The 27,173-nt window shown below is 43.3% G+C and overlaps 1 protein-coding gene across 3 annotated transcripts; it reads right to left on the minus strand.

Annotated features, from left to right (window-relative positions):
* Positions 1-14,176: 14,176 nt before the first annotated feature.
* Positions 14,177-26,739, minus strand: si:ch73-43g23.1 (serine/arginine repetitive matrix protein 2). 3 transcript variants are annotated; one of them, XM_051420631.1, is made up of 3 exons: positions 26,595-26,739; positions 23,488-23,551; positions 14,177-22,993 (listed from the first exon to the last, which is right to left on the minus strand). In XM_051420631.1, the coding sequence occupies exon 3, from the start codon at positions 22,912-22,914 to the stop codon at positions 14,707-14,709; it is 8,208 nt and encodes a 2,735-aa protein (XP_051276591.1). In that variant the 5' UTR covers positions 22,915-22,993; positions 23,488-23,551; positions 26,595-26,739; the 3' UTR covers positions 14,177-14,706. The 3 variants fall into 3 exon arrangements, with proteins under 3 accessions (XP_051276591.1, XP_051276592.1, XP_051276590.1); XM_051420632.1 differs by lacking the exon at positions 26,595-26,739 and adding an exon at positions 23,903-23,932; XM_051420630.1 differs by lacking the exons at positions 23,488-23,551; positions 26,595-26,739 and adding an exon at positions 23,589-23,867.
* Positions 26,740-27,173: the final 434 nt, after the last annotated feature.

Below are 27,173 nucleotides of genomic sequence, written 5' to 3' on the forward strand. Positions count from 1 at the left end.
AAAGAGAAAGAAAGAAAATAAAGACATTTTGAAATTCAGTTCCTCATCTTTTGTAATGATGATTCAACAGGAAGAGTTTCATACCCATCCAAGCTTTTGGAAGTGCTCCAACTAACAATCACCAAACACTGCATGACCCTGTTGAATATTAAGAGATTCCATGCATTTTTTATTTTATCAGTGAGTGGAGGCCAAATAAAAGCAAATATACAACATAATTAGTACTACTGGTATATTTATAGCTACATCATACCATGCTGGGAATGGTGAATATTCATACGGGCTGCCACTAAACTGGTCTGGCCTCTAACAGTCGGCAGTTAAGTAGCATCCTCACTCCACGCTCTACCAGTTTACAGTTTAGGGTTGGGTTAAGCTGAGCAGGATGACCCAGTGATTCAGGTAGTTTGAATGGATTCAGACACACCTTCAGGAATCACCGCCGGCCATGCCTGTGTCAGCACTGGCAAAAGTGGCTGCTGTTACATGTGTTTTAAATGCGATATTGAAAATCAAAAGTTATGGCTGTGGTATGACAAACGACGACCTCTTTTCATGCCAGTGACAGTAAGATTGATACTGCAAGCTTGCTTTTTTTTTTTGCCATTCTCGAGGCAGTCCTTGGCAAATATTTACAGCTGACCTGCTTGCCTACTTGGGAGGGTAATTTACAAGAAAATACAGTGCAATGACAGACCTGACAGAGAGGGAAGGAGGGGCAAATTGACAAAAAAGAGGAAGACACACAGGGAATAAAAAGTGACAAGGGCAGGGTGTGGTTGTTTTCGTCTTGCTTTGTTACATATGTGTAAATCATTGCCCTCCCTGTGGTTTCATTTCTTTAGAAAGATGGTGAAAGTCAAACTTTCTTTCTTCAAAGATGCTCAAAGTTCACAAATAAGCCCTGTAACCACAAACATATCTCAAACAGTGACCTATGTAACTTTGTCTTGTGGCAGCAGTCTTGGGCATATGTCTTGGACTTGTGACCTTACAACATTCTTATGTTGTGTTGTATGAATTCACAGAACTGATGGCATCATCAGGATTAGCTCATATCACAGTTTCTGCACCTGAAAGTCCAGTCACAAGCCCCCTCCCATCCCCTTCAGTTAATATATAAGAGAACCAGTTTCAGTATGTGTGGGCCTTTTTGTTTCATCCTTTAAAAGAAAGGAATCACTGATACCCCTGTGTCTTACTCACTTATCTCTGATCTGATTTCAGATCTGGTCTGAAAGGAAGATAGTCATAATAAGATCAGAATCTCAATGCAGTGTCTTTCTAATGCTATCTGGCTTCGGCACACACACACACACACACACACACACACACACACACACACACACACACACACACACACACACGTGCAACAACGCTAATCCTTGCCTTTTACCTCTCCTCTGGTGCCTATGTAACAGGAGCTGGCTGTGGAGCCTTTCTCACAGAATGGAGAATGTCACAACGATAGATCTCCATTCCACAGACTCTCCTGACCTTCACACAATGCTGCTTTTGAATGACTAAATGTCTCTGCATACAAACCAGTCAGTTACTTTGTGTGTGTGTGTGTGTGTGTGTGTGGTATGAGAGGGGGAATCCCTGAGACAAATTGTGTTTTTTTTTTACAAGCCCAGCAATTAAATGGTGCATTTTGCCAACATAAGCGCGCTCTCTAGGCTCTACAGACTCTTTTTGAGACAATGTGGTTTTTTTTGCTCTTTCACAAACCAGCATAAAATGGATATATGGAAACAGAAATGTGTTGATTTGGAGAAAAAAGGGAGAGAAAAACCCATTTGTCACAAGCAAGACACGTCTGTCTGGGATTCCTTGACTGAGTGATGCCTCCCATGATGAAAAGCCTGGTTTATTTTTCTATCAGGGACCACACTCACATCCTGTCGGGAAGGGAATAAGCTGGCGGTCTCAGCTGCGCCTCATGGATTATGTGAAATATGCAGAGGATGTGTGGGAGACAGACATATTCTGTTTGACGTGAATGATACTGGAAATAAAACCAATCCAAGCAGACAGACAGTCTGATGAGCAGACACACAGGAGCTGACCTCCGTGATGAAGCAAAGAAGGCAAGTTCATCACAGATAATATCAGTGCTTCTATTTGTCACTCCAGACATGAGTGTACATTTTATGGGTTTGACATTTTAGATATTGGGACATTGTGATTCAAACACCAATATTAGGCTTACACAGTACACTTGTCATTGTGCCAGTTTTATTATGAGTCCACACCCATCAAAGCCACTTTTACACATTTGACAATTTTAAACACCTGCAGCAGCTCTGTATATAGATGAGTGGCTCACCAAGACTGACCAGTTTTTGACTGCAGCCTACCCATTCTGAGGCTCTGCTCTGAGTTAATGCTAACATCAGCTAGCATGCTCACAATGAAAGTGCTAAGGTGTTGATGTTTAGCAGGTATAATATCATATACCATCGTCACAATCTTAGCTTCAAATGAGCTATAATGAAATAAATCAGCATTCTAACATGCTCATTCACCGCATTTGTTAATTAGCACTCAACACAAAGTGCCACTGATGATGGGAATCTGCATTTTCAGGTAGGCAAATCTGGAAATAATCTTATGAGAAATTATGAGAATATGAGAGTTTGACCTGAGGTGTCCTGGTCACTAGAGCTGGCGCCGCATATACCAAGGCTGAGTTCTTGCAGCAGCGGCACGGGAAAAAGTCAAGTGATCCTGAAGGGAACATACACCGATTAGCCATAACGTTATGACCACCTGGGCACCCTGACTGGTCTGCGGGGAGATAATCAATGTTATTCACTTCACCTGTCAGTGGTCATAATGTTATGACTGATCAGTGTAAATATCTGCATCAAATTCTATACCAATCCATCCGATAGTTGTTACAAGAGATATTTTATGTCTGGCCCAAAAAGGTGGACCAAGATTGCCATTCAGCAAATAAAATCTAATAAACTCCAATCATGTGAAATCATTAGAAAGACAGAATGTACTGTAGTTATGCTGTTGTTTTAATGTATCATCATCAATCATATCCGTTGCTGTAACATATCTTGAGAAACAATGTTCTTCAGGTGTAAATAAAACCTTCCTGTTTGGCAAAGGTGTGTAGTGAGGTGTTGACATCGGTGCTCTGTCTGGACATGTATGTGAGCACAACCTGTGAACCTGTCATGACATCACACTGAGTGATTACCAGTCTCACGACTCAGGAATGCAGCACAGGCTTCCCCGTCTTCCAGGAGCCTGGTAGTTTTCCAAAGCACAGCTAAACTAGTTTTCCAAAGCCTAATAAGAGATTTAACAATAACAATGCAACACTTCTCTTGGCAATAACTACACTCACTTTTACCCTTCTGTGTTTCCATTTCCCCGTAGTTTTGTTTCTTGAGCGTGTGACACCACTGATACCACACAAACACACACGTCACAGATTACAGCTATCAACACATGCACGATTTATAGCACCTATGTATCTGAGCCACTGTATGTGTAGTCCCTGTTCATTGCCCAAGAGGTAATAAAACACAGTGCTCACCGACTGGAGCAGCTGTGGCTCAAGTTTATTGCCAAGACAATCTTGGTGTTTATGTTACATTCATAATTTTTACCCCGGAGCATCTAAAAAATACACAACATGTAGTGCAGTTTAGCAACCAACAGCTTGAGAATAATGCACACACAGTAAGTGTTGTAAGCGGGTGCACTAAGTGAAAAAGTGGGGGAACCAAACATAGTATATAGTATACTTGGTGTGCATAGCCAGCATTCCCCCCACCCTTACTCTGTATTTAGCAGCCAAAACCCCCCTCCATGACAAGGATCTACAGACCATCATGACCTCACCATCCAGGAGGCTTGTGCATGCACATGGTCAGGGGATGGCGGGTAACAGGGGTGTTAATTTACATGATGTCATTAAACTAGACACATACACACGCCCTTATCACAGCCCAGACTTGACCCCAACATTACCATGAACCCCATGCACGGTGTTTAAGGCGTGTTTTCCCCTAGAAGTACAGTATGCATACAGCAGTGAAATGGTGAAAAGGTGCTTTACTGACTTTCACAATCCAAGGAGCATGCAATGACACCTTTTGCTTGAGGTCATTGTTAATCAGTAGGTAGACAGGAGTGTGGATATGGGTGTGTGTTATTAATACCCTAGAGGCTGTCAGTTGGGGGGATTTGAGAGGCTTCTTGGGTTTCAGTGTTTCTGAGCTCACAGACAAATTTCCCTACATGGCGGGTTTATTCTCCACTCCAATGTGCTAACGACTTGGCCCCACGCTAAAAATGCCAACCCATCAGACCCCATGCTGCAGGGCATCGGTGCAACCTATACGATCTGAGCTAGCACACATGCACGTCCACACATCAGAACAGCAGTTGGATGCAAACTGGGCGCTGGATACCAAGCAAACTTGTGACTGGAGGGTCACAGGTTTGCATTGAATGTGATTCAAATCCCCTGAGAGCCTGAGAAAATCTGTGTGGGATGGATGACAACCACTGTCATCTACCTCAACAATGGTTATTGTGGTAAACAAGGTACTTAAGCCCCAACTGCCCCACTGGGACTGTTCAGTTGTCAGCAGCAGAAGACTGCGGTTGTACTGGGCAGCTCCCTGAAATGAACTTAAACAAAGAGAATGTATGCACAGTCAGCTTTTCTTGACTAAATATAGGCAAAACAAACACAGGAGCAATAAATTACAGCATATCCACAAAATCTATTTGAGTCGAGGACTGTTTAAATGTGTACCTTTCTCTGTGTTGTAGTTATTCTGTTATCAATCTTTATTTCTTATTTTGCTTATTCAACCATTATGCTCTGTACTTTAAAATAATAATGTAAAAATTATTGCAGTTTGTTGTGTAAAAATATGGCAATGTATACAAAATAAAAATATACAAAAATACATGGAAATATGTGGAATTTCTCTGTTTTAAGTCAAAACACATAAAGCAGGAAAGTCAGTGTAAATACCCCTCTGTCTCGAGCAGTGACACAGCATGACTGTCTGTCTGTCAGTCAATCTCTGACCTTGCGCCTGTCCGTCTGTCTGTCTGCTTTAACACTATCCGTCATTGCATGCTGTGTGCCTGCCTATCTGTCTGGGCATCTATTTGCAGCATCAGACAGTCTATCCCGTTTGTATTTGACAGTTGATGTGTTATTTTGTCTGTGTGTCTGAGTGATGTCATTCAGGTGCAGTGTGCCAGGGCAGAAAGCCCAGGTGTCACCATCAGCTTTTTTCTCCCTCCTGCCCTTTCTTCTGTCATCAGACACCTCCCAGTCTGGGTTTTCTGGGGATGCATGCACATATCCATGCAAAAAAAACCCCCATGCAATATGAGCACGAGTACAGGTATGCACTTGTGCACATCAGATGGCATGGTGTAAGAATGCAGATGTTTAATGCTGCGCTGTAGGTCCAGTAGTACAGCGTGACCTGTGGCACGGTTGTGGTCAAATTGTGAGGTGTTTTAAATAGGCAAGCCCTGGGATTGGACTGTGGTGACTGATGGGCCACACTTTCCCTTCCTCGCTCTCTGCCTGTCTGTGCTTTTGCACTGCGATGATGGATGCCCAGCCCTCTGTAAATATAGCCCTGCCCCAGCTAGTTAGCATGGTTGGCATGATCCAGGCCGGTGGTCATAAGCTAAATATATATCCAAAATAAATACTTCCAGATTCAATTCTCAACTGTTGTTTAGACAGGCTGTAGCATATATCTCACGTAGAAAAATAGTTAGAAAACCATTTCATAATGAAGCAGAAACCCTCGTTTAAACATTGCAGAATCAAAAGACTTACAAACCATAGAGTGATACATTTTTTAGAGACCAGTGGAGGAAAACACTGTGGTTCTGCAACTGTCTACAGAAGCTTTGCCCAGTGCTGTGGTGACTGGTGGCGAGTCACTGCTGTGGTAGCAAGTCATTGCCATGGTTTCCATCCAAACTCTGATTTTGTATTCAAATGCACTGATACTGTGGAATGGATGCTGTGGGTGGAGAAACGGAGACAGCAAGCCAGCAGTGACCACAGTAAGTGACGCAAGTAGAGAGGCTATGATGTTAATGTGGCACTCAAGAGTTCATTCAGGCGTGATTGTACTGAATGGTGGTGAAGAACCACACCTGCTTCATGAAGCAGATACAGACGGAGGAACAATGGCACTTCCCACAGGTGCCCTGTCTACACAGATGCTTTATTAGATTAAAACAGGCATCAATATACACATTCACAAGCCTGGGACACTGTGCCACCATCAAATCTGTGAGCTGTTGTCTGAAAATAGGCCACAGAGGTATTCAAAAGGGAGAAATAATTTTGATCTGGCAGAACAGGACAACGGACTCTTTGAGAATGGTTCAGAAGAAGCTTATCAGAGCGCTGCCACCGTGACCACACTGGTAGGATGGAATCTGGCTGTGTGAGAGTTTCCATTCAATCCACAACAATAGAAGGCCTTCTCCGCCTGCTCTCACCCTGCTGACTCGCAGTGCTACAATCACCCAAACATGTCTCCGGTTTTTCCCTTCCACTGCTGTTTTGACTTATATCCTACATCATCACCTATAAAGACAAATGCATGAGAAAGTGTAGACATGCGAACATTTTACAAAACTAATATCAGGTTTCCTAAAAACTGATTGTGTAAACACCTGGTCTTACCTGGCTGCAATTATTCCCTGTCATTGTCAACAAACGAAAATTATGTTTACATTCGGTGTTACTAACCAAAATGAATTGTGTGCACCCTTGAGGTCTAACAAACTATGCTATAAAGCAATGCATAACAATCCTGCCAACTGTCAATCAAATGCATGAATTAGGCGTCAGGAATGTGCATCATCTTCGTTGCAAGCACATGTGTCCTCGTGCAAGTGCATTACACAAACAAAACACAGATCAACAAGGAAGAAAACCTTGCTCCACAGCGCCACTAGTGGTCAAAAACCCTACAAGGTATCTTTAAGTATATTCGTAAATCACACATGGAAAACAACAACAAAAAACCCCAAAAACAAACGAAAACTGAAATGATTCTAGACTTGCAGCTGCAATCACCTCCTGAATTTATACATCACAGGCCTTTTTCCCAGCAGACATTTTGACTTTTGATAGTAGGAAAAAGCACAGGTGTTACTAATAAGGTTAACAATGTCTCTGCACAATATCAGGACCCTTAGCTTATAAATGGAATTCAGTAACCATTAATTTAATTATTTACACCAGTGCTTTTCCTACAGTGACATGTCAAAATGTCTTCTGTGAGAGAGGCTTATTGTTTAGAGCCATGTATTTTGTCCGATAGTACATACCAACCTGTATAACACTTTCAAAAACATACCTTTTTGACTTTTTGATGTTGTTTATTTTTCCTTAGTTGGTACAGAATGTCCCGTCTCTGTCATATCAAAAAAATGCTAAGCCTTAGCAGTGCCGCTTACTGCAAAGAGGTGGTTTGACAAAGAGCTCATTAATCTGTTATCGTACTGTACCTCCACCCATCACCACAAAAACAAACTTGACATGAGACTGACTTCAAACACTGATACGAAATGTTCCGCATTCCATCTTTTAAAAAAAAGTTTTCTGGGGAAATTCAAAATAATAATGAAATAGGAGATTATGTGTGACTTCTTGCGAATAAAAACATTTTAAAAAAGTGTTTTGATTGACTTAACGCTGCTAATGTGTCACATGCTGCCTGTAAAAACATCACTCTGGCTTAGGGATGGAAAATAACACTTGCAAAATTATAGATAACACCTATCTGATACCTACCACAGACAATCTAGACCTGCATGACAAATTATCCAGTCAACAAAACTATTAAGTTGAGATTCCTGCACGTATGGTTTGTTTGCCACTTTTCCTGCTTGTCTTGTCTTGTTAAAACCGTGGTTACTCTGATCACGGGGATCAGACCGGTTGTTAGGTCCAATCTAAAGGAATCCCTCCTGTAATTTATGCGCAGTAGAAGTAGTAAAACAAATTGGAATGTGGAAAATCCTGTAAGTGTGAGCGGTGATTGATGTGGTGTAAGATATTTTGATGTTAACACTGCATCACTAATAATAGAAATACAATCTATGTATATCTGAATTCATTACAGATTTAAACAAATCTACTTCCTTAAAGCTGCTGTATTGTTATATTAACAATGGATCAAATCACTACTGTATGTGTATTTGAAAGGATTTCAAGGGATGAACCCATTGAAAATGATCACATAACTCTGCAATTCTCCTCAGCTGTACGTAATGTTTTAGTGTCTTTTAGGGTTTCTGTTTTGTTTCAATCTCACTGCTTCATTCATCATTTCTAGCTTCACCTCTAAACTCTGATAAACCCATTTTTACATTACCTGCTCCGCACTAATGAGACAGACGTTGGCAACTACCAGGTGAACATAGTGGAACATTTAGTAGCTAAAAAGAGTGAATATTGGACTTAGACTGGTCAGATGGAGACAAACACGACTCCAAATGAATGCTAATGTTCCTTGTGGTTGCTGGATACTGAATGAATACTGTTAGCAGGTTTTAAAAACTAGATGTTTTCATGTCTGTGACAAGGTGATTTTCATTATGTCATCTGTTACAGTTCTTAGTTACATCATCATTTGCTGGGAATGACACCAATTAAAGGAGCATGACAACACTCTGAGTAAGATCATAAAACAGGCTTGACTACCGAATGTATCTTTAAAGGTCCAGTGTGTAGGATTTAGTGGCATCTAGTGATGTGGTTGCAGAACTGAACTCACTCGCTTCACCCTCCCTTTCCAAGCGTGAGGGAGAAAATACAGTAGCCATGTAATGTGCTAAAAAACAAACAGCCCTATCTACAGCCAGTTCTAAGCTAACAAATACACAGCAATTCTCCTTTTAGGTGATTATACACTAATAAAAACATACCTATGAATATTATGTTCAGTCTCTGCCATTGGATCCTCCTAAATGTTAAACACTGGACCTTTAACTGAGCGCTGTTGTTTTAGAAATAGGTTAATTCTTCCCAAGATGTCTCCAAAGAAGCTTCACTGTCTATTATTCTAGTACAAATGTGGGATCATAATTATAAACTAGCTCCTGACTTCATGGATGTGCTGTTGTATTTGCCCTGTTTATATTTGAAACTGAGACCTTTCACAAAATAGGATTTATGAAGTACTGCTACCTGTTAACTTTGACCCACTTATGAAGTGAATATTAAACTCGAAGAACAGATCAAAGTACAATCATGACGTCCGCCTCTCTGTCTTTCCTCGTCTGGCAATTCATCACTTTCTATCCCTGCTGCTTGTACCCATCTCTCTGTCAGCTGTTTGACACCACCCTGGTGTCGCCCTGCATGTGACACATGCATAGCTGCCTATATACTGATGTGCTGCAGGACCTTTAGTCCTTTAAAGCACAGATAGTCCTGAAGATGTTTCAGATTCCACAGTCTTCTTGATGCTAAAGCCAGGGAAAGAGATTCTTAAGTGAGAGGAGGGTAACATAAACATTACTGTTATTGGTTTCTGCTCTAACGTCTAATAGTTGTATTAATGAACGTCTGATGTCTACAGTCTGTGAGGCCGGGGCCACCCTCGTATGACTCATTACTTTTACCTCATGCTCGTGGAATCAAGTGACCCATACACACCACCCCATAACGGACCTGACCACTGAACGAGACCAAAGGCTGATTCCCAGGAGATTCCCTCACGTTAATATCTGCCAGACCTCTCTGCAGTTGGCTGTAGCCCATGTTGGGGTAACATTGCTGTCCAACTCAATATGTAGAGTCTGAAGAAGCAGCGGAGCCAATAGCTGATATGGCATGGTATCAATGAGAGTTTAGACATGTCATCAGCTCTGAGTGATTCAGGATGGAGGCAGCAAAGAGCTTCTTCCTAAGAAGTTAATAACTCCCTCTCTCTCTCTCTCTCTCTCCCTCTCTCTCTCTCCCTCTCTTACCAGCCACTTACACACACATCCAAGAAGTCTCTGTTCTCATTCCTTCCATTCCTCATTGATCTGACATCCAGGTCCTGGGAGGAAGAAGAGGAGGAGGAGGAGGACGGGTAAAGTAATCAGGCTATGACATCATTTTTTGGCTACCTCATCCTCACAACACTGGAGTGTGTTTATGTGTATGGTGTGTGTGTGTGTGTGTGTGTGTGTGTGTGTGTGTGTGTGTGTGTGTGTGTGTGTGTGTGTGTGTGTGTGTGAGTCCAAGCCTTGGATAGACTAGGATAGACTCATACTAAGTAACAATTTCCTCCCTAGACATGAGGGGTCCTGGGACACTAAAATGACTAGACTAGTCTAGACTAATGATTTCCACTATAAATGAAAACATCACCTCTTAGACCCCTTTTTAGTCCATCATAATGTAACTGTTGAAGCTCATCGAACACTAATCTCAGTCTAGAGCTTCTCTGTGTGATGAAGCACTCGGGCCAAAATCAATAATTAGAATTAGTTTCTGAACAGGTGAGTCATGTCCAGCTTGATAATTTCACACTGATTAACATTATTACAGGAGTTTGGGCTGAAGCAATCACAGGTGATGACGTGAAATCTGCACAGGTAGGCACACCACCTGGTGGAGAGAGGGAGGTCTGTATGACACACAGGAGAACTTGCAACACAGAGTCATTATTATGGCCTCTGGTTTCCAGGCAACAGTGAATGCCGGAAGGCACAGTTTCAGGTGTCTCACAACGCTCCTTTCTCTTATCTTGTTCGCTCTTCTTGCCTCACTCACTGGCTGTCACAATCAGCACACACGCACGCACACACGCATGTTCACGTGGCCCGTCACCCCGCCCATTTCCTCCTGGAGGAAAGCCTTTTATGGGCATTAACCTGAGCGTACAGGTAAGGCAAACCCTGAATTTGGCTTGCTCTCTCTTGTTAAACGGTACTTCTGAAAGTGCCTTCTCCCTTTTTAGGTCATAATCAACCAACAATTAACTGGAGGAAGACTGGTGTAACTGGAAGACATGAAATAAGGAGAGGAAATGTACACTGTACACTCATAACTCCTATGCAATCATTTATTTCAACATCTGGTACATCTTCAGGATTACAGTCAGTAATCATTTGTTTGCATACAAGGTCTATAATGTATAGCAATGGTTCTAAACATGGGGGCCAGGACCCCTCCAGTGGCTCACAAGATAACTCTAAAGGGTCACAAGATGCTTAATTGGTTACGGAAAGAAGCCAAAAAAAAAAAATTCTCCCACATAATTTAGGTTAGAAAATCTGAGTTTTCATCATGTTTTTTCTTGTTAAATTCTGGATAGTTTTACCTTTTCTGGTCGCTTGCAGTAATTCAAATGAAATAATCTGAGAGGGGAAATTTGCTCTTATATGTAATTGCTCACAGCTCATGGCCAGGTGTTTCAAATCAGGTGATTCTTAGAAACGGTGGACTTATTAATGTTGGTGGCCTAAAATTGACCAGATTAACCTTTCTAGTCAGACAGAAGTTACTAATATCATTGTCTGACAGGGACCAGACATCCTCCTCATGATCTGGCTTACTCCCTTTGATTGATACATCACACACACACACACACACACACACACACACACACACACACACACACACACACACACACACACACACACACACACACACACACACACACACACACACACACACAGACAACCATGGACAGACTGACTCACACAGAAAGTCCTCCTGTATTTCTCTCTGAGTTGGCAATACAGTTATCATAGTTTGATTTTCTCTTTTATAGACTACTGACATCTAATCTCTGGCCTGCACAAGCAGAGGGCCTTCGCTGGAAAATGTCAGGAAGCACATTGCACATTTTATTCCAAACAACTTACTTATCATCACTTAAAACTCTGCCACTTATCTAGCTGCCCGGCCCATACCACCCACTCGTCTCTACATTTATGATACCAGAAAGACAATGTGGAGAGGACTTTTCCACTGACCAATCAGCCCCCCAGAGGGTTCACATCAAACATGGCTTTAGTTTGGAACTCACCCACTCACTCATGGGTGCGGCATGGATGATGGGACTCCTACGGTGTGTGTGTTTGTGTGTTCTCCATGTGTGTCCTCACAATGTGGGGTAGAAAAGTGGTTACAGAACCATAACAATAACAGACTCATTGGAAAGAGCCCAGAGCCCTCCTAATGATGTCATGGTGTCTGTTTTGTGTGTAAGTACGACTGGAATTCAATATAGTCACACACGGATTTGTCTGGAAAATGTTGATTAATGTTAAATTATTATTAGGAAGAAGCTATATTATTATAGTAATTTAATATTTTGCTAAATTTAAAGACAAAGCACTTGCTATAGCACAAGTAAGCTATTTGACTGTAGACTAAATTAAGCATATTGAGCAACAAAGGCACACTACACTGGGATCTGTTTCAATATATATATAATCTAAAAACATCAGATTTGAGCAGGCTCTGAGTTTCAGTCAGAAAAGTAAGTTAATGCTATAAAGCTGCTACTTGGTAGGAGGTATGTGGAAGTAATTTTGTATTAGGTGTGTCAGGAGACTTGTGTTCCTAAGGTGTGTCTCTAATTGTTATCCAGGTTGTGAGAATACAGGAACATGGCAATAAACTTAAATAACTAAACATTGCATTCCATTCACTACTTCAGGAGGAAGGAAGTTGTAGGGAGACAGATTGAGTCCAATTTTATTTTCTGTGAACTATGAATAAACATGGTGTAATTTTGAATTAAGATTATATTTGGATTTGTGTGATATTGCTAGTGTTTTGTTGTTACATGCTGTTGCTGTGCAATCAGGACTTTTTAACTGATAAACTCGGCGGCCACTTTTTTCTTCTCACTTATATGACCATAATTACACAAGTCCAATGCCCTCCTCAGTAACACGTTGGGTGTTGTAGGAATTCAGCCAGTCTCATTATGATGACATTCCCTACAATAAATAATTGTGGATGTAGGTGTTTCTTTTAAGACTGCTGGTAAAGTAGGTTTCCAGTGCTGAAACTGACCCACATAAAGAGACTCCACATTTTGCCAGGTGTTGCCAAGGTCATATCCCCACCAGATGTGAAGTTTGAGTTGCTTCTTTCAGATGAAACACTGTTTTGTTCAATCAAACACACACACACACACACACACACACACACACACACACACACACACACACACACACACACACACTCTAAGGCCCCTCACAGCTACTGGCCAGACCTCTCATTAGTTTTACTGCCATCCACATCAAAGAAAATGTTGTCCCTCTGGACTAATAAATTAGGCTTTGGTTTTACTTAACAGGGTCAGGTTTTGATTAGGAAATCATTTAACTGTTTTACTATGACTGGGTCTTCTCACGTAAGGTTAGCAGATTTGTATGTACCTTCAGGATGGGACCTCCCGTGCTGCTCCAGTGGTCTGTGGCACCCTCCAGTGGTCATGATAGTACAATGCGCTGCTACAACTTTCCAGTAGCATAGGGGACATGTCTTTATACTTCATATTTATGTTTTCTCTGTCTTACAAAAGTCCTGGCCAGTTAATAACTTCTGTCAATAACTTCATATCATTTGACCTAGAGACTCCAAATCAATACTAAAACCAATGGTTGATAGTATTATGAATTAAGGTTAATTCTTGCTGTTGCACACTGTTAATAGTGACAGTGCCCTCTAGAGGCAAAGAGAGAGAGATAACTGAGGGGTGCAACTATATAAAGTGTTGTTTTTGAAAAACTGGTTTCAAACTACCAGATGGCCTACGTTTAATACTTGATAGTGGAAATAATTGTTGTAACTTGAAGTCTGATTATTTAATGGTTTGTTAAAACTTGGTTTAATATACCTCAACCTTTTAAATATTGTACATACGTTTAACTTTAGTGCACATGTAGTGTGCAAATACTAAGATGATGCTCATGCATTGCATTGTTACAGAAAAACTATAATAAAGTCATTGATTATAAAGAAAATCATATGAAAGTCTAAACTATTAGCAAGACTGTTAGCTCAAAAGTTACATGATTATAAAGTTCCAGTATTTAAAACCTTTGTTACATGATGTGGCTAGTAAATAAATGCTGAGATAAAGTACTATAGAAATAATCATGGAAAAGGCATGAAAAAAGAACAATGCATTGGTGACATATTTTATTGGCACTGTTGATGCAGACATCATGTGCATAAACACACTCATCCAAGATTAGAGAAACACAATAATAAAATAAATATGAGGTTCTTTTAAAACAGAATTTTCAAGTGTTTTGGTGATATTCTTTGTTAAAGTACACACATTAGTATATCAGTAAACCTATTGATTTATAGTGCCTGTGCATTACTGATGAACTTACAGTATTATGTTCTTACCCTGCATCAAAAAATGACAAAAACATTAATAGATCATTCTATATTTCTTAAAAACACCTCATAAAAAAGGCTTACTCTCTTGTGTTTTCAAAACTATGAACTCAATAACAGTTTCATTGTCTATTAAAGCAGCCTAGCACAGAACAAGCAGAAGCAAATAAACAACAACCAAAGAATTGCTGTCTTCAGTTGCAATGTGAAAACTCAAATAACATTACAGGCTAACATTAGGCACCCCCTTTATACACTGTGTATTTAAAACCCATCAGGCTCCAGGAAGGCGGCCTCTATCCTCTATTTCAGGATCTTTTCCCCCCTGTTGGGGGTAGGTTGGGGGGATGTTTGTGGTAATAGTCTGGTGGGGTGGGATTGGGGCTCGCATTCATCCCTGTAGGCACATAATACATACTCTCCAGGTAGCTCTGGTCCAGTGGTGGATGGTTCTGTGTCTCTGGCTTGGGCACCTGACCAGAGGAATTCCTGTAACTGACCCCAGGCCCACTTGGGTGCATTGTTGCTGCAGCAGAGGCCTCAGGATATCGGGGTGGCTGGGGCTGAGGCTGGGGCTGAGGCTGGGGATGAGCTGGGGGAGGAGGAGCTGCATAGGGCACGTACTGAGGAGCAGGGGCGTACATGTTGGGGTTGTGGAGAGATGCGTAGGGAGCTGCTGAAGGAGGATAAAGGCCTGAATGTGACATTGCTTGCTGTGGGATGAGCACTTCCACATATTGACCAGTCTCTGGGTCAAACAACATTTTCCTCAGTGGTTGTACAGGCACCTCAATATAAAAATACTTCCCTGTCTCAGGATCCAGGAGAACTCTGCGAGGTGTTTGTCCATAGCTACTCTCTGAGTACAAACTGGAGCCGTCACCCCCATATTCAGAGCCATACGAAGGCCCCAGGCTTTGAGGGCCACATAGGTACTGGGGATCCATAGGAGGAAGGCCAGGAGAGTGGCTGTGGCCAGTTTCACTGTAAGGAGCCCCAGCCATTCCTGGTGGCTGTTGCTGGGGGGATCTATGTACAGGGGGTCGTCGAGGGTCAGTATGCTGTGGTGGCTGCAATGGGCGGTCTGCAGGGCAGGCCTGCATGAGTGATGGGTGGGGAGGGCAGGGAGGAGGTTGGTGGAGAGGCTGGTACATGGCCGGTGGCTGGCTTGGACCAAGAGGGCTGGATTTGGGAGAGCTGAGCTGGTAGCTCATCTGCTGAGGGTCAGGTCTGCACTGGTGGGTACGGAGAGAGGGCTGAGCCACTGGGTAAGGCAGTGTGTGGCCTGGAGAGTGTGGAGGGGCAGGGGGGGTAAGGTTATGGGGGCTGCGGTGATGGTGAGGAGGGGTCAGACCAGGGTGGGAAGGGCAGCCAGCTGTGCAGGAGCAGGGAAGAGGGCGGGAGGAGGGTTGATAGCGGTTTGACCTCCTGTGGGTCAGATCTGGGAGCATGAGGGGACTAAAGCTTTCTCTTTCATCGTAGCTTGGAGGGTCATCTGAGGCATAAAAACGCAGCTCATCTGTCCTTTGGGAGCGCTCACTGGCTAGTGATCTGTGGTATGGCTGGTGTGTGTATCCTGGCACTTGTGTTGTGGAAACAGCAGCTGGTTGTTTTGTATAGTTTGAAGTTACCGGCATAGCTTGTTCATGAGGATATGCAGTCCTGGGATACTGTGGTTGGGTATCTGGATCCACAACAGCTGGCTGGCTTGGCTTGTTAGCGTCGGCTGAGACTTGGGTTTGGACAGGGTTCGTTTTTGGGTCAGAAACCGGACCTGGACCTGAGGTTAAACTTGGGCTAGAGCCCGATGTTAGGGCTATCGCTAAAGTTGTGGGTCTTTGTGTATAACTAGAGCTCTGAGAGGAGGCCCCTAGCTTTTGCTGCTGAACCCTTTCATTAGGTGGCTCTGTCTCTGATGGTGTTGTTAACTGGGTTGAGAGATTGGAGATGGGGGTGGCTGTGGTTTTGCAAGGTGGAGGTTTGAGGCTGGATACTGCAGACACAGCTAGTTTTCTTGTATAGTTTGATGTTGTTGTGGACTCATTGGATATCTTTCTATAGATTGTAGGTGAGGACACTACAATTGTTTGAGACCTATCCTCACCTTGTGGTTTTACAGTTGATGTTGTTGTTGCTGATGGTCTCTGTGCTTCATCAGGCATTGTTCCTAAATCTGCAGGTTTAAATTTGCAACTTGGTTTTGGAGGCACAACTGGCTTTTGAAAATTTTTAGCTACAGATTTGACCTCAATGGTTTGAGGCCTATTGTTTCCTGTAGAGTTTGCGGGCATCTCTTGTTTCTGTATGTCTTTAGACAGTGACTTAACCTCAATTGGCTGTGGTCTGAACCTCCTTATCGCAGGGGACTTTGGGGGGAAAGTTGGATCTTGTCTTTTCACAGCTTCAAAATCTCCCAGTTCCTTCTGTTTGGTGGGAGGTGGTGTTTGCTCCAGCATATTCCTTAGTGGAGAAGAACGTTTTTGCTTTGCTGTGTCTTTTACAGTAGGCTTAATGCTCCCTCCCTCATCTTCTCTGGTCTTTGTAAGGGTGTCTGTGTTGTCAGACACTGCTGAAGGGCCAGACGTGGTAGATGAGGAGGAGAATGTCCTCTCTCTATGAGACTCGATTTGACTTCCATCTGAAGGAGTGATGGTCTGAAGGGGGATCTCTAGGCAGTTTACATGCTTACGGGGAACCCCTTTACCTCCAGCTGCATTCTGGTTGTCACCCACCACTGCTCCGATGTCAGCTTGGTAGCCTTTCTCCTTTAATAACATGGAAACTGAATGACCGCTGCTACCAGGGGTGCTGCCAGGGGTAGTGGGCCTAGGTGAGGGTGAAGCAGCTGGAGCCTGGAGTGGGGTGGGAATCTCTTCTTGGGCTGGAGATGTCTTGGTCTTGCTGGATCCATCCTTTATTAACACTACAGCAGTGGACACCTCTCTTTCCTTACTGGGCAGTTTGGGGAGACTTCCAAGAATGGGAGGTTTTCTGTCTGTTCTAACCACCACAGGTTTGTCCTCATTGTCGGGCACTTTATGCATTTCTATCATAGTCTCTTGTTTTTCTCTTGCCATGTTTAGGTCATGTTGACATGGCATGGCAGTTGCAGTGTCTCCTGTTTTGTAATTCTGTGTATCTGCATTCAAGGACTTCTGTGAATCTCTGCTTACCTCGATGACATGCTTTGGATCTGCCTGGTGTTTGCCACCTGGATTCTCTGAGTCTTTTGTGCTGCAGAACATTTTATTTTTGTCTTCTTTCCAGCAGACAGCCTTGTATTCTATTTGCATTGGCTGTGGACGAGACAAGGGATTTACTTTGCTCCGAGGAGACGGAGAGGATGTCTGCAGCTTTGAGTCTTTTACCTCCTCTTTTGGTTCCTCTTTCCTCTCCACTCTGAACTCCTCTTCCCTCTCTGAACTCCCCTCCTCCCTCCTTATCTCTTGCCTTAACACAGTCTCTTCCCCTGCAATGACCTCTTCTCTCCTTTTCTCTTTTATTGCTTCCCTTTTTTTCTCATTAAAATGTTCCATTCTTTCCTCATTGACATGTGATGGTATTACAGCACTAGTTGCCTTGAAGGACAGATTATATGTATTTTTTACAAGTCGCCTCACATCTCTAACTTTGTGAATGGGGACCTTAACATTCCCTTCTTCTTCCTCTGTTTTCTCTACACTGGTGTCTACCCTTTCCTCCTTCTCTCTGAAAGACATGTCTGGTGAAGAAGCATAAGTTTTGTTTTCTGCTTCAGGTGTGAGACAAACATTTAGGGAGGCTTTCTTTTTGCTTTTGAGTGTAATCTCTTGTGTTTTTGATGTGTAGCCACCCTTGTCACCCTGTTGTGGTTGTTTATGGTCCAATGTGTTTTCACATTCCTGGTCTCTATTTGTCGCCCTGGCCTGCGTGCTGCTGGCTCCAGTGGCAGAAGGAGCTCCTGTGTTCCCGGCAGTGGCATTTGCTGACTCATCCCCCTCCCTTCCGTCCCATGTTTTACTGTCATTTGCTTGTTGTACTTCAGCTCTTGACCGTTTACTATCAAGTGGCACTTTCAGTTCTGATCTCATTTCAGATCTTGATGATGTTGAATTCCTTCTTTGAGAATCAGCTTCTTCACTCTCAGTTTGTGAAAAGTTAACACTTTTGCTGCTGCTGGATGAACTTGGCCTGTTATTGGATCTCACTCCAAAGCTCTTTGGTGGTTTGGCTTCGTCCTTTGCGCTTTGTTCTCCTCTCACAGATAGCCCCTCAGATGAAAGACTATAATCTGACGGAAGACTGGAACTCAGATTATGAATGTCAGGTTTTGGGGACTCGGGTGATGGGCTGTTTTCCTCAGAAGTGGGGCTCACTTTTTGTTCTGCCTGCTCATCAGGTTGTTTATCACCACTTTGCATCCTCTTGGACAACACACTCTTGATGAGACAAGAGGCCATCTTGGTTTTAGTGCATGTTTCATCCAGAGAAGCAGATTTCTGGAGTCTGGATTTTCTTTCATTTTGTTGACTGGGCTCAAGGTTGTGCTCAAAAGGGTAACATTCTTGCATTGCTGCTGGTGTACTGTGTTGTCTCACGAATGTCTCTCTGGAGTTTCTCTCTAGAGAGGGGCTGTCCACCATCACTGGTACTCCAGGACTACTATTTTCACTGCTCTCATCCTGCGTCCCTTCAGCATTATCCTTTCTCTTCAGCTGGATCTGTCTCTTTGGCACTCCTCTTCTCACCTTCCTGGAGTCATCTCTTTCCACAGCCACATCTACGCACTCAAAGCTGCCCATTTCATAGCGCCTTGATGGATCTAGGCCATCTGAGTAGTATGCAGATGGTTGATGGAAGGAGAGTTCATCATTGTCCAACTTTGGAGCAGAACCCCTGAAGTCAGCATAGGCCAGCCAAGCAGCATTGAGCCCAGCTGGGCTCTCCTGCGTAGATGGTTGAGAAATGTTGGTAGATGAACGGTGACTGGAGTTGTACATATCAAGGTAATCTACCTCAGGGCTTGACAGGCTGCTGAAAGCCAAGTCTGTAAACCACTTCACCTCATTGTCTGCCTCATCAAGCTCACTTCCCATGCTGGAGCTGGAACTCTGGCAGGGCCTGTTTATGGACACGCGTCCAGGACCACTGTTCTTCTTCTGGGATGCAGGATGTTGAAGCCGTCTGCTGGAACCACCACCCCTGGTGTCTTGTTGTGAAGCAAGTCTAAGCAGACTTTGTTGTTGCTGTAGCTGTCTGGTGGCAAGCAAGCCCTCTGAATAGGAATGCACTGTTGGCAGTCCCTGACGGGTCTCTCTGCTTGTGGGAGCTGCTCTGCGACTTGCAGGCCCTTTTCTATTCCTGGCATTGAATGACAGCTCAACCTGTTCTCCCCTGTAACTGGTGTCCCCCTGCCACCCCTTCCCCTTTTCAGGAAGCCGCTCCTCCCTCTTTCTCTCTCTCTCCATCTCTCTATCCATTTGCCTCTCCCTACCTACCTCTCTATCCTCCTCCAGCTGCATTTCCTTCTCCATCTCCAATTGCGTTCCTAGCCTGACCCAGTGGGCCTGGCTATTATTGTCAACAGGGTCAACATTGGGGCTTTCCCTATTTGTCACCGCTTTCTTTAAATTACCACTCGGTGAGGATCCTACAACCTGAGAGGGGCTACGGCTTCTGTTCTGCCACTGTCTGTATGGTTTCTCAGGGGCTATAATGTGCACAGGTGTAAACCTGGTGAGTGGTGGAGAGGGTGTCCGCCGTCTGTTTACATGGTGGGCCATGTCCTCTGTGAACCTCTCTTGGTTTTCACGTCTAACGCTGGTTGACAGCTGTCTTCTCACGTGCTCAGGTGTACAAAGTGATTTTAATGAACTGCTGCTTTCAGGAGTTAGGGAACAAGGAGTGAATTGAGGCTGTGGGTTTTCCGGTCTCTGCACAGCGGAGTTGGATGGACTTCTGTCTTTAGAGACTAGACGATTAGGAGAAGGAGACTTGATTCCAATGGGGGGATTCTTATAAGTGTCTTCTTTCTGAAAAATGGTTGGGCCAATTGCTTGTTTTTCCTCAGACAAGGAGGCTACACTTGAGTTATCCTGAAGGTTTGGTGTTGCTTCCCTCTCTGTGCTTTGTTGTTTCAATGAACTGTCTACTTTTTCCTCTGCTAAGTAAGGTGAAGTAGATTTAGTTGAATGAACTACCACCACTGGTGATCTGCTTTTGATTTCAGTTACAACTGATTTGTCTCCCCTGTCTGATTCAAATGAGGGTGACACACTCTCTTTAGCCAAATGTGTGGGGTACTTTGTTTCTGTAATGTCACCTGAAGATGAATCCACTTCAACCTCGGGTGTATTTCTTACAGAAGGAGTAGACTGTGTATACTGAGGGTTGTGCTCTGTAGAGAGTTTTGCTGGTGAATGCTGATGACACCTCTGCTCAGGAGTTGAGGCAACAGGTGATGGCTCTTTACCTCTGTGCTGAGGTGAGGGACTTTGATACTGGTCAGATGAAGGGGTTTGATATCTTGGTTCAGGTGAGGGAGTGTAATGCTGTGGCTGAGGTGAAGGTGTTTTGTACCTAGGTTGATGTGACTGAATTATTTCAGGCTGCAGGACAGAGCTTGTTAAGCCTAAAATATGAGGTGAGTCTCGTGGTGTACCAGTGGACTCTGCTATACTGCTCTGTATACTGTCTGTGCTTGGGGCAGGGCTCCTTGCCTCAGGGGACACACGTGTCCTATTAGGCTCAGGGGTGGAGAGACGTAAGAGCTCAGGAAATGGGGGAGTGCCCCTGTCCTCAGGCTGAACAACAGAGTAAGAAATCCCTGTGATATGAGGGGACGAAGTGAGGCTTCTTGATGAGGCAGAGTCAAAGTGAGGCTCTAACAGAGGCGAGGCTGATGTCTCCACCTCAGAAGGCTGCTCTCTCCTACTGACCTCAGGTGAGGAGGCTGTAATCCTGATTTCGGGTGAGGGAGCAGTATATCTGTGCTCGATGAGAAAGCCGTTGCTCGTAACTTCAGGTGATGGAGATAAACTATAACTTACCTCAGATGTAGACACCTGGGTCCCGATTTCAGAAGGAGTTGAAATATGTCTTATTTTACGTAAGGGGTCAGGAGAGGGAGTTCTTGTCCCAGTTTTAGCTGGAGAAACAGCACTGAGCAGGCCAGGTGAAGGAGCTGTGTGACTTAATTCAGGTGAGACACTACTCCACGCAAGCTCAGGAGATGTTGCTATTGCAGGTGAGGGAGGAGTGTATCGTGGGCCAGGTGTAGACACAGTGCTGACCGGTTCAACTGATAAGCTGGTATCTTGGCTCTCAGGAGTAGTTGTGGTGTCCCTTCCTGCAGTGCAAAAATCTGAAAACAGCTCAGGGGTGTGGGTAGAATTTTCAATATCAGGTGTGAAGCCTCTGCTGAAGAGATCAGGCAGGGAGACTCTCCTTCTTAGCTCAGGAAAAGGAGATGGTGCTTGAGTATCAGGGGAGTAGGACCTATTCTTCAGCTCAGGAGAGACCAGTGTTTCTCTTGACTGGGATAAATCTGTACTACTGGATGAAGGTAAAGGAGATGAACAGAGGGCTCTAGATTCAAAGGCTGATTCTGTCAAATCTAGAAAAAAATCTTTGGATGTGGGCTCAGGTGAGGGACTGCTGTGTTGATTAAAGTCGCTGCTCCTTGCCTCAGGTGAGATTTGTGCTACCCTGAATTCAGGCAAAGCGTGGGTGTTCACTGATTCAGAAGAGCATGAGCTGACACAGTTCCTAGGTTCAGAGGAGGGACTTGGAGTTAAAGACTGATGTGAAGGGCTGTTGAATCTATCTTTGACAGTAGAAGCAATTCTCCTTGGATCAGCTTCTGAATGCACTTGTCTGGGATTAGGTGGCGATGGTGAACATCTTTTTTCAACTGAGGAATAAGATAAGGATGACCTTCTCCCCTCTGGACTCAGGTTATAGGGGCTGTTATTTCCAAGAGAGGGGGTCCTCTCACCAGTGTTGAGAATTTCAGATGACGGGCTGTGAGCCCTACTAAGCTGAGTCTCAGGTGATTTACTTTTTGGTTCTAAATTGGGGCTACTGTCCTCAGAAACTTCTTGATGCCCTGAGCTCTGTCCCTCGCCCTCAGGCCTCTCTGAAGACTCACTCTGCAAGGGGGGGCTGTAAACCCTTTCTCCTGAATCTTCAAAGCCCTCCTCTCCTTCACTGGAGCCCTGTGCAGTGTGGTAAGAGCCTGAGGAGTCGTTCAGATCATCAACCAGGGGTGATGCAGCAGCTGTCCCATCCACCTCCCTCTGGGAAGGGACAAAAGCCGCTACAGCAGGGCTTCTTGGGAGGGAGGGTGACTCACAGTCGTCTCCAAAAATGTCACACAGGCAGGTAGTTTCGGAAATTGCACTGCGCTGACTAGGTACGTTGATGATGTCGAAGATTTCAACGTGGTTCGGGGTGCCGTCACGATGGCACAGGGCAAAGGTGCGGGGCGCACTGCGCAGGAAGGAGTAGCTGTCCCCCTGGAGAGTCCAGCTGTCCATTGCTCGTCCACAAGCTCCAAATTCTCACTTTGGCCAGTCCAGTCTGCTCCTCTAGTGTGTTCTGGGCTCTGTTCCTGGACTGGAAATGAGATATGGTCACCTGGAGGGTGTGTAGCTTATTCATTTATATCACCAGGAATACTGATGAATATCATTAAGAACCAAAGCCTATTAATAGCAACTATAGAGGCTAAAGCATTGTGCATTATTTCCGTTTTGTCAGCTTGCCAACAGCAAATTTAGCTTTTAACCCTCAAATGTTCTGAGAATACCTACAGCACACAGATTGTAATTCTCCAAAAGGGGTTAAGAACATAAACATACTGTAACTGTCAACATGCTGTAAAATCCAGTTGCATGCAACTTTAAATCAACACAAGACAATAAGCAAACATTTACTCTGAGTTGATACCAGAAATTCAGTGTATCTCTACATGTGCTTAAAATCTCAAAAGATTTCATCAAGACATTATATACGACATGCAACTCATTTTGAATTACAAAGAGTGAGATTTATTTATCAATTTTATATGGAATGTGAGAATATTTAGATTAGCTCTGCCCAATACATACCCTTTATTTAAGTTTCCACATTGGATTGGTGTAGGACTGACAAGAGAAAGAGAGACTGCTCCCTCTGCAAATAGAGAAAGACAGAATGATTGGTACTGTACCTTTGGCCAATGATGAGGCTTTCCCAAGGGCATTGAGTTCCTCTGTGTTGCAATATCTGCCCCTCATCCAGCGAACTGTCTCTCAAAATCCACAGCTGAATCTAGGAATGAGCAGCTCCACACAGCTCAGACTGGCAGTGCCACACTGGCTAGACAGCTTCAGAATGCAAAATGCACTGCCATGTATCAGACTTGAATAGAAGAAGCAAAGCGGGGCATTTCGCTTAGACCCATTACATCCTCTAATGCTCCCATCTCTATTTCTGCCCCTCCCTTATGAGCTGCCCTCGGGGAAATTGCATACAGAGTCTAACCTGGATCTTTTTTCTTCTCCAGGCTGGGGTTTGGTTGGACATTAGCTTTCCTCTGTGTGCTGGGCTGGGGTGCAGCGCTGGGGGTGGGTGGGTTTATAGTTAGCAGCAGGTGCTGAGGCGGCCAGGACGGATGAGTGTGCCTGGAATCTGACACTTACAGGCAGCTCAGTCACAGGGCTCCTCTATATATAGACCTATACTATCAGGGCCAGATAGCCATAGCTTTAGCTGAGGGCACGCTGGTGGGGAAAGAAAGGGGAAATACAGAGCTTGAAGTTTATCCGGCCCCACATATTGTCCACTTAACCACTATTGTATACTGTATGTGATTATACTTAACATTGAGGGAATAAATAACGTATGGTTGTGTGTGCAGTATGTATGTGTTTATGTGAATGCTAAGATAAAGCTGGGGTACAACAAGTCAAAGGTTTACACAGACCACCCAACTTTGACAGCTCACATGCAGCACTCCTGTGCTCTGCATGGTAGCTAGCAACACTTGCATAACATCGGTATGGTGCTCTCACATGTTTTAAGTCATGTTTTTCTCCTTTTAACCTCAACCTAATGTTCCAGGACCACTCCAGCCAATCAATTTTACTACAAATTATTGTTGCTACAATAGCAGCACCATCTGAGTCACATTCAGGCTGTCTGGGCATGTTTGATGTTAATAAATTTGGATAATCCCTCTGTCCCTAACCTAATACCTCATGTGATTACAATTCATTCTGAGTCATTAAGTCATTCAGGGCAAGCAAATGGAAAATCTTTGATTGCAGCTCCAACTGTTGTTGCATAAATCTGTGACTGAGGGTATATTATATCCGTCGTATCAAGGGGTTGAGAGATTGCTCTCAACACTGGAAAGTCAATAATCTATTATGTGTATGGCATCATACATATGTCATTTGGCCCTCTTTTCTGTCTGAAGTCTTTAGTGTGCGTAACCAAAAGCCCTTGACCTTGGTGGAGTTAATGCAATATGGCTCTACTCACAGAGCTATACATCACCTATATATTTTTTTTTTACACCATTAATTCTCTATAAATTCATTATTTTTTATAGACTAGTGTTTATAGACTCCAGATCTCCTTTCAAAGATATCCTGTAAGTGCTTTCATATTTCATTGAAGACTCTAATGGCATGACAGGCATGTATCACCATCCCTCTGACTGTACTAAGGAGAGGATGGATGACATGATTAGAACTCATACAGTTAACTGGCATACACTGTTTCATGATGTGTTACAAATAAACACAGATGTTATTTGGAAAACAGAGTGACAGTATAAAAAATGGTCTTCCAGAGCAATAAAGTTGTAAAAGATTTGAGAGGACAACATGCATGTGTAGATGTGTGTGCCCGGTATGAGTTGGGTGAACTAGTGGAGAGAAGTGCTGATAAATTTGAACCTCTGTGGTTATAGCAGCACAGTAGACTGGAAGAGGACTCAGAGGGAAAGAATGCTAAGCACCTCAGCAATGGGGAGCTTTAGTCTACATCACTGATAGATTAGTCACACCCGCCTGCTCAAGTCCAAAGACCTCACCCACCTTCACCCTCAGCAATGCGACACACCAAAAAGCCAGGCATAAACAATACGCTGCGTGGGCATCTATAAGCAGACATGTGTATAATAACCTTCTAAATCAAGGGCAGAGGGACTGGTGTCCGTGTCCACATGTTGAGCAAATATCAGATACTGTCTGGCACCGTGTGAAGAAGATAAACATGACTTACTTTTTTAAAATTAAGTACGGCTACTTTTTCTGCTTGCGTTCTATCTGTGGGATATGATGCTAAACAAGGATCCAGTCTCATGATTTGTTCAAGTGCTAGTAAACAGTAATAATATAAACATAAGATCACATTCCAGATCCATATCTAGGATGTGATTCGTGTTGCATGGCCAAGCTATTTTTTTTAATATTAACTATATTTAAATGTTTTTGGTTATGATGAACAATTCTGAGGCACTCGTACTGCATCTGAATATTGAGACTTTTACTCCAACGCATTTCAGGAGGGAAGGAAATGTTGCACTTTTTTACTTCACTACATACTACTCACATAGCACATTAAGACTTTAGATACAAAACATACGATAAGCTTAAAAAATATTATGTTTTCCTAGAAATGAAAGAACATAATAATTTATGCCCCCTTTTTTTTTTTTAAAACACCCCTCCAGCCAGTAAACACCCTGTGTTATAAACAGTGACATGTAAGACTACTCTTGCATTTTTAGCTCACCCAAAAATGGGCCAGCAGTATTTGCACTTAACTTCTGCTGCCTGACTTCAGGGACTAAGAATCATTTTGAAATAAATTGCCACAGAAGAGGTGCAGATTTTGCAGCAATACTGGCCCACAGACGGGTGATACAAACACAAAATTATGCATTTTGAGTGAAATATTCCTTATTCTTTACTAAATCCACTCATGCAAATTGGACAACTATACTGCATTTTTCCACCAGTGGCTATAGTGTGTTTTATGAATATAGCCCTGGGGTCTGTATATGTAAAATGTCTACAAAATGATTGTAAGAACTGTCCTAAACTTTAACTTAGTAAAGAGTAGGACTTTAAGCTTAATCTGTACAAAAATAGGCTTAAAATAACTTTTGGTGGGTGAAGAGGGTGGTGTTGGCGTGGAGGGGGCAGGTCGTAATTGTACTCACATGGTCCTGTGGTGGTCTTCTGCGGTGCTGGGTCTTCCTGGGATGATTAGTGGTCACTGTAGACCATTTAGAGCCAGGGACTGCCCCCATCACCCTGTCAGTCCGTAAATCTCATAGCATAGTGCATATGCTGTTTGTCGTTAGTTTAGGATAAAAAAGTGCAACATTAAAATATATATTCACCAGTAATAGTGAAACCTGAACATGCACTTTTCACATGGGTATGTGTCTTGTTATGCAAATGTAATTTCAAATACAAAAGGTCTATTGAAACTGGATGAAAGATTAAACATACATACAGCATTGTTAGTGTTTTGGTTATTTTGGTCCACATTTACTTTTTTTTTTTTTGTCCTCACATGCCTGTAGTAATGCAGGATTGATAAACCATCATCTCCACTGTTATTGGATTTGTCAGTGAGCTCAGGGGATCCTTATTTACTCCAAAACTTCATCTGTGTTGTATTATTTTCTCTCCAAAACACTGACAAGACAAGATGGATAACCCGCAGCAGCTGATTGTGAGTAGGGTCTCTGATCCACCTCTAACTTCTTAGCTAGTTTTAGTGTAAAATCCTC

Source organism: Dicentrarchus labrax, unplaced genomic scaffold, assembly GCF_905237075.1.
Source record: "Dicentrarchus labrax unplaced genomic scaffold, dlabrax2021, whole genome shotgun sequence".
NCBI classification, from domain to species: Eukaryota; Metazoa; Chordata; class Actinopteri; family Moronidae; genus Dicentrarchus; species Dicentrarchus labrax.

Excerpts from the sequence above, each read along its gene's own strand:
- si:ch73-43g23.1 (XM_051420631.1), bottom strand. The coding sequence starts at position 22,914 with ATGGACAGCTGGACTCTCCAGGGGGACAGCTACTCCTTCCTGCGCAGT.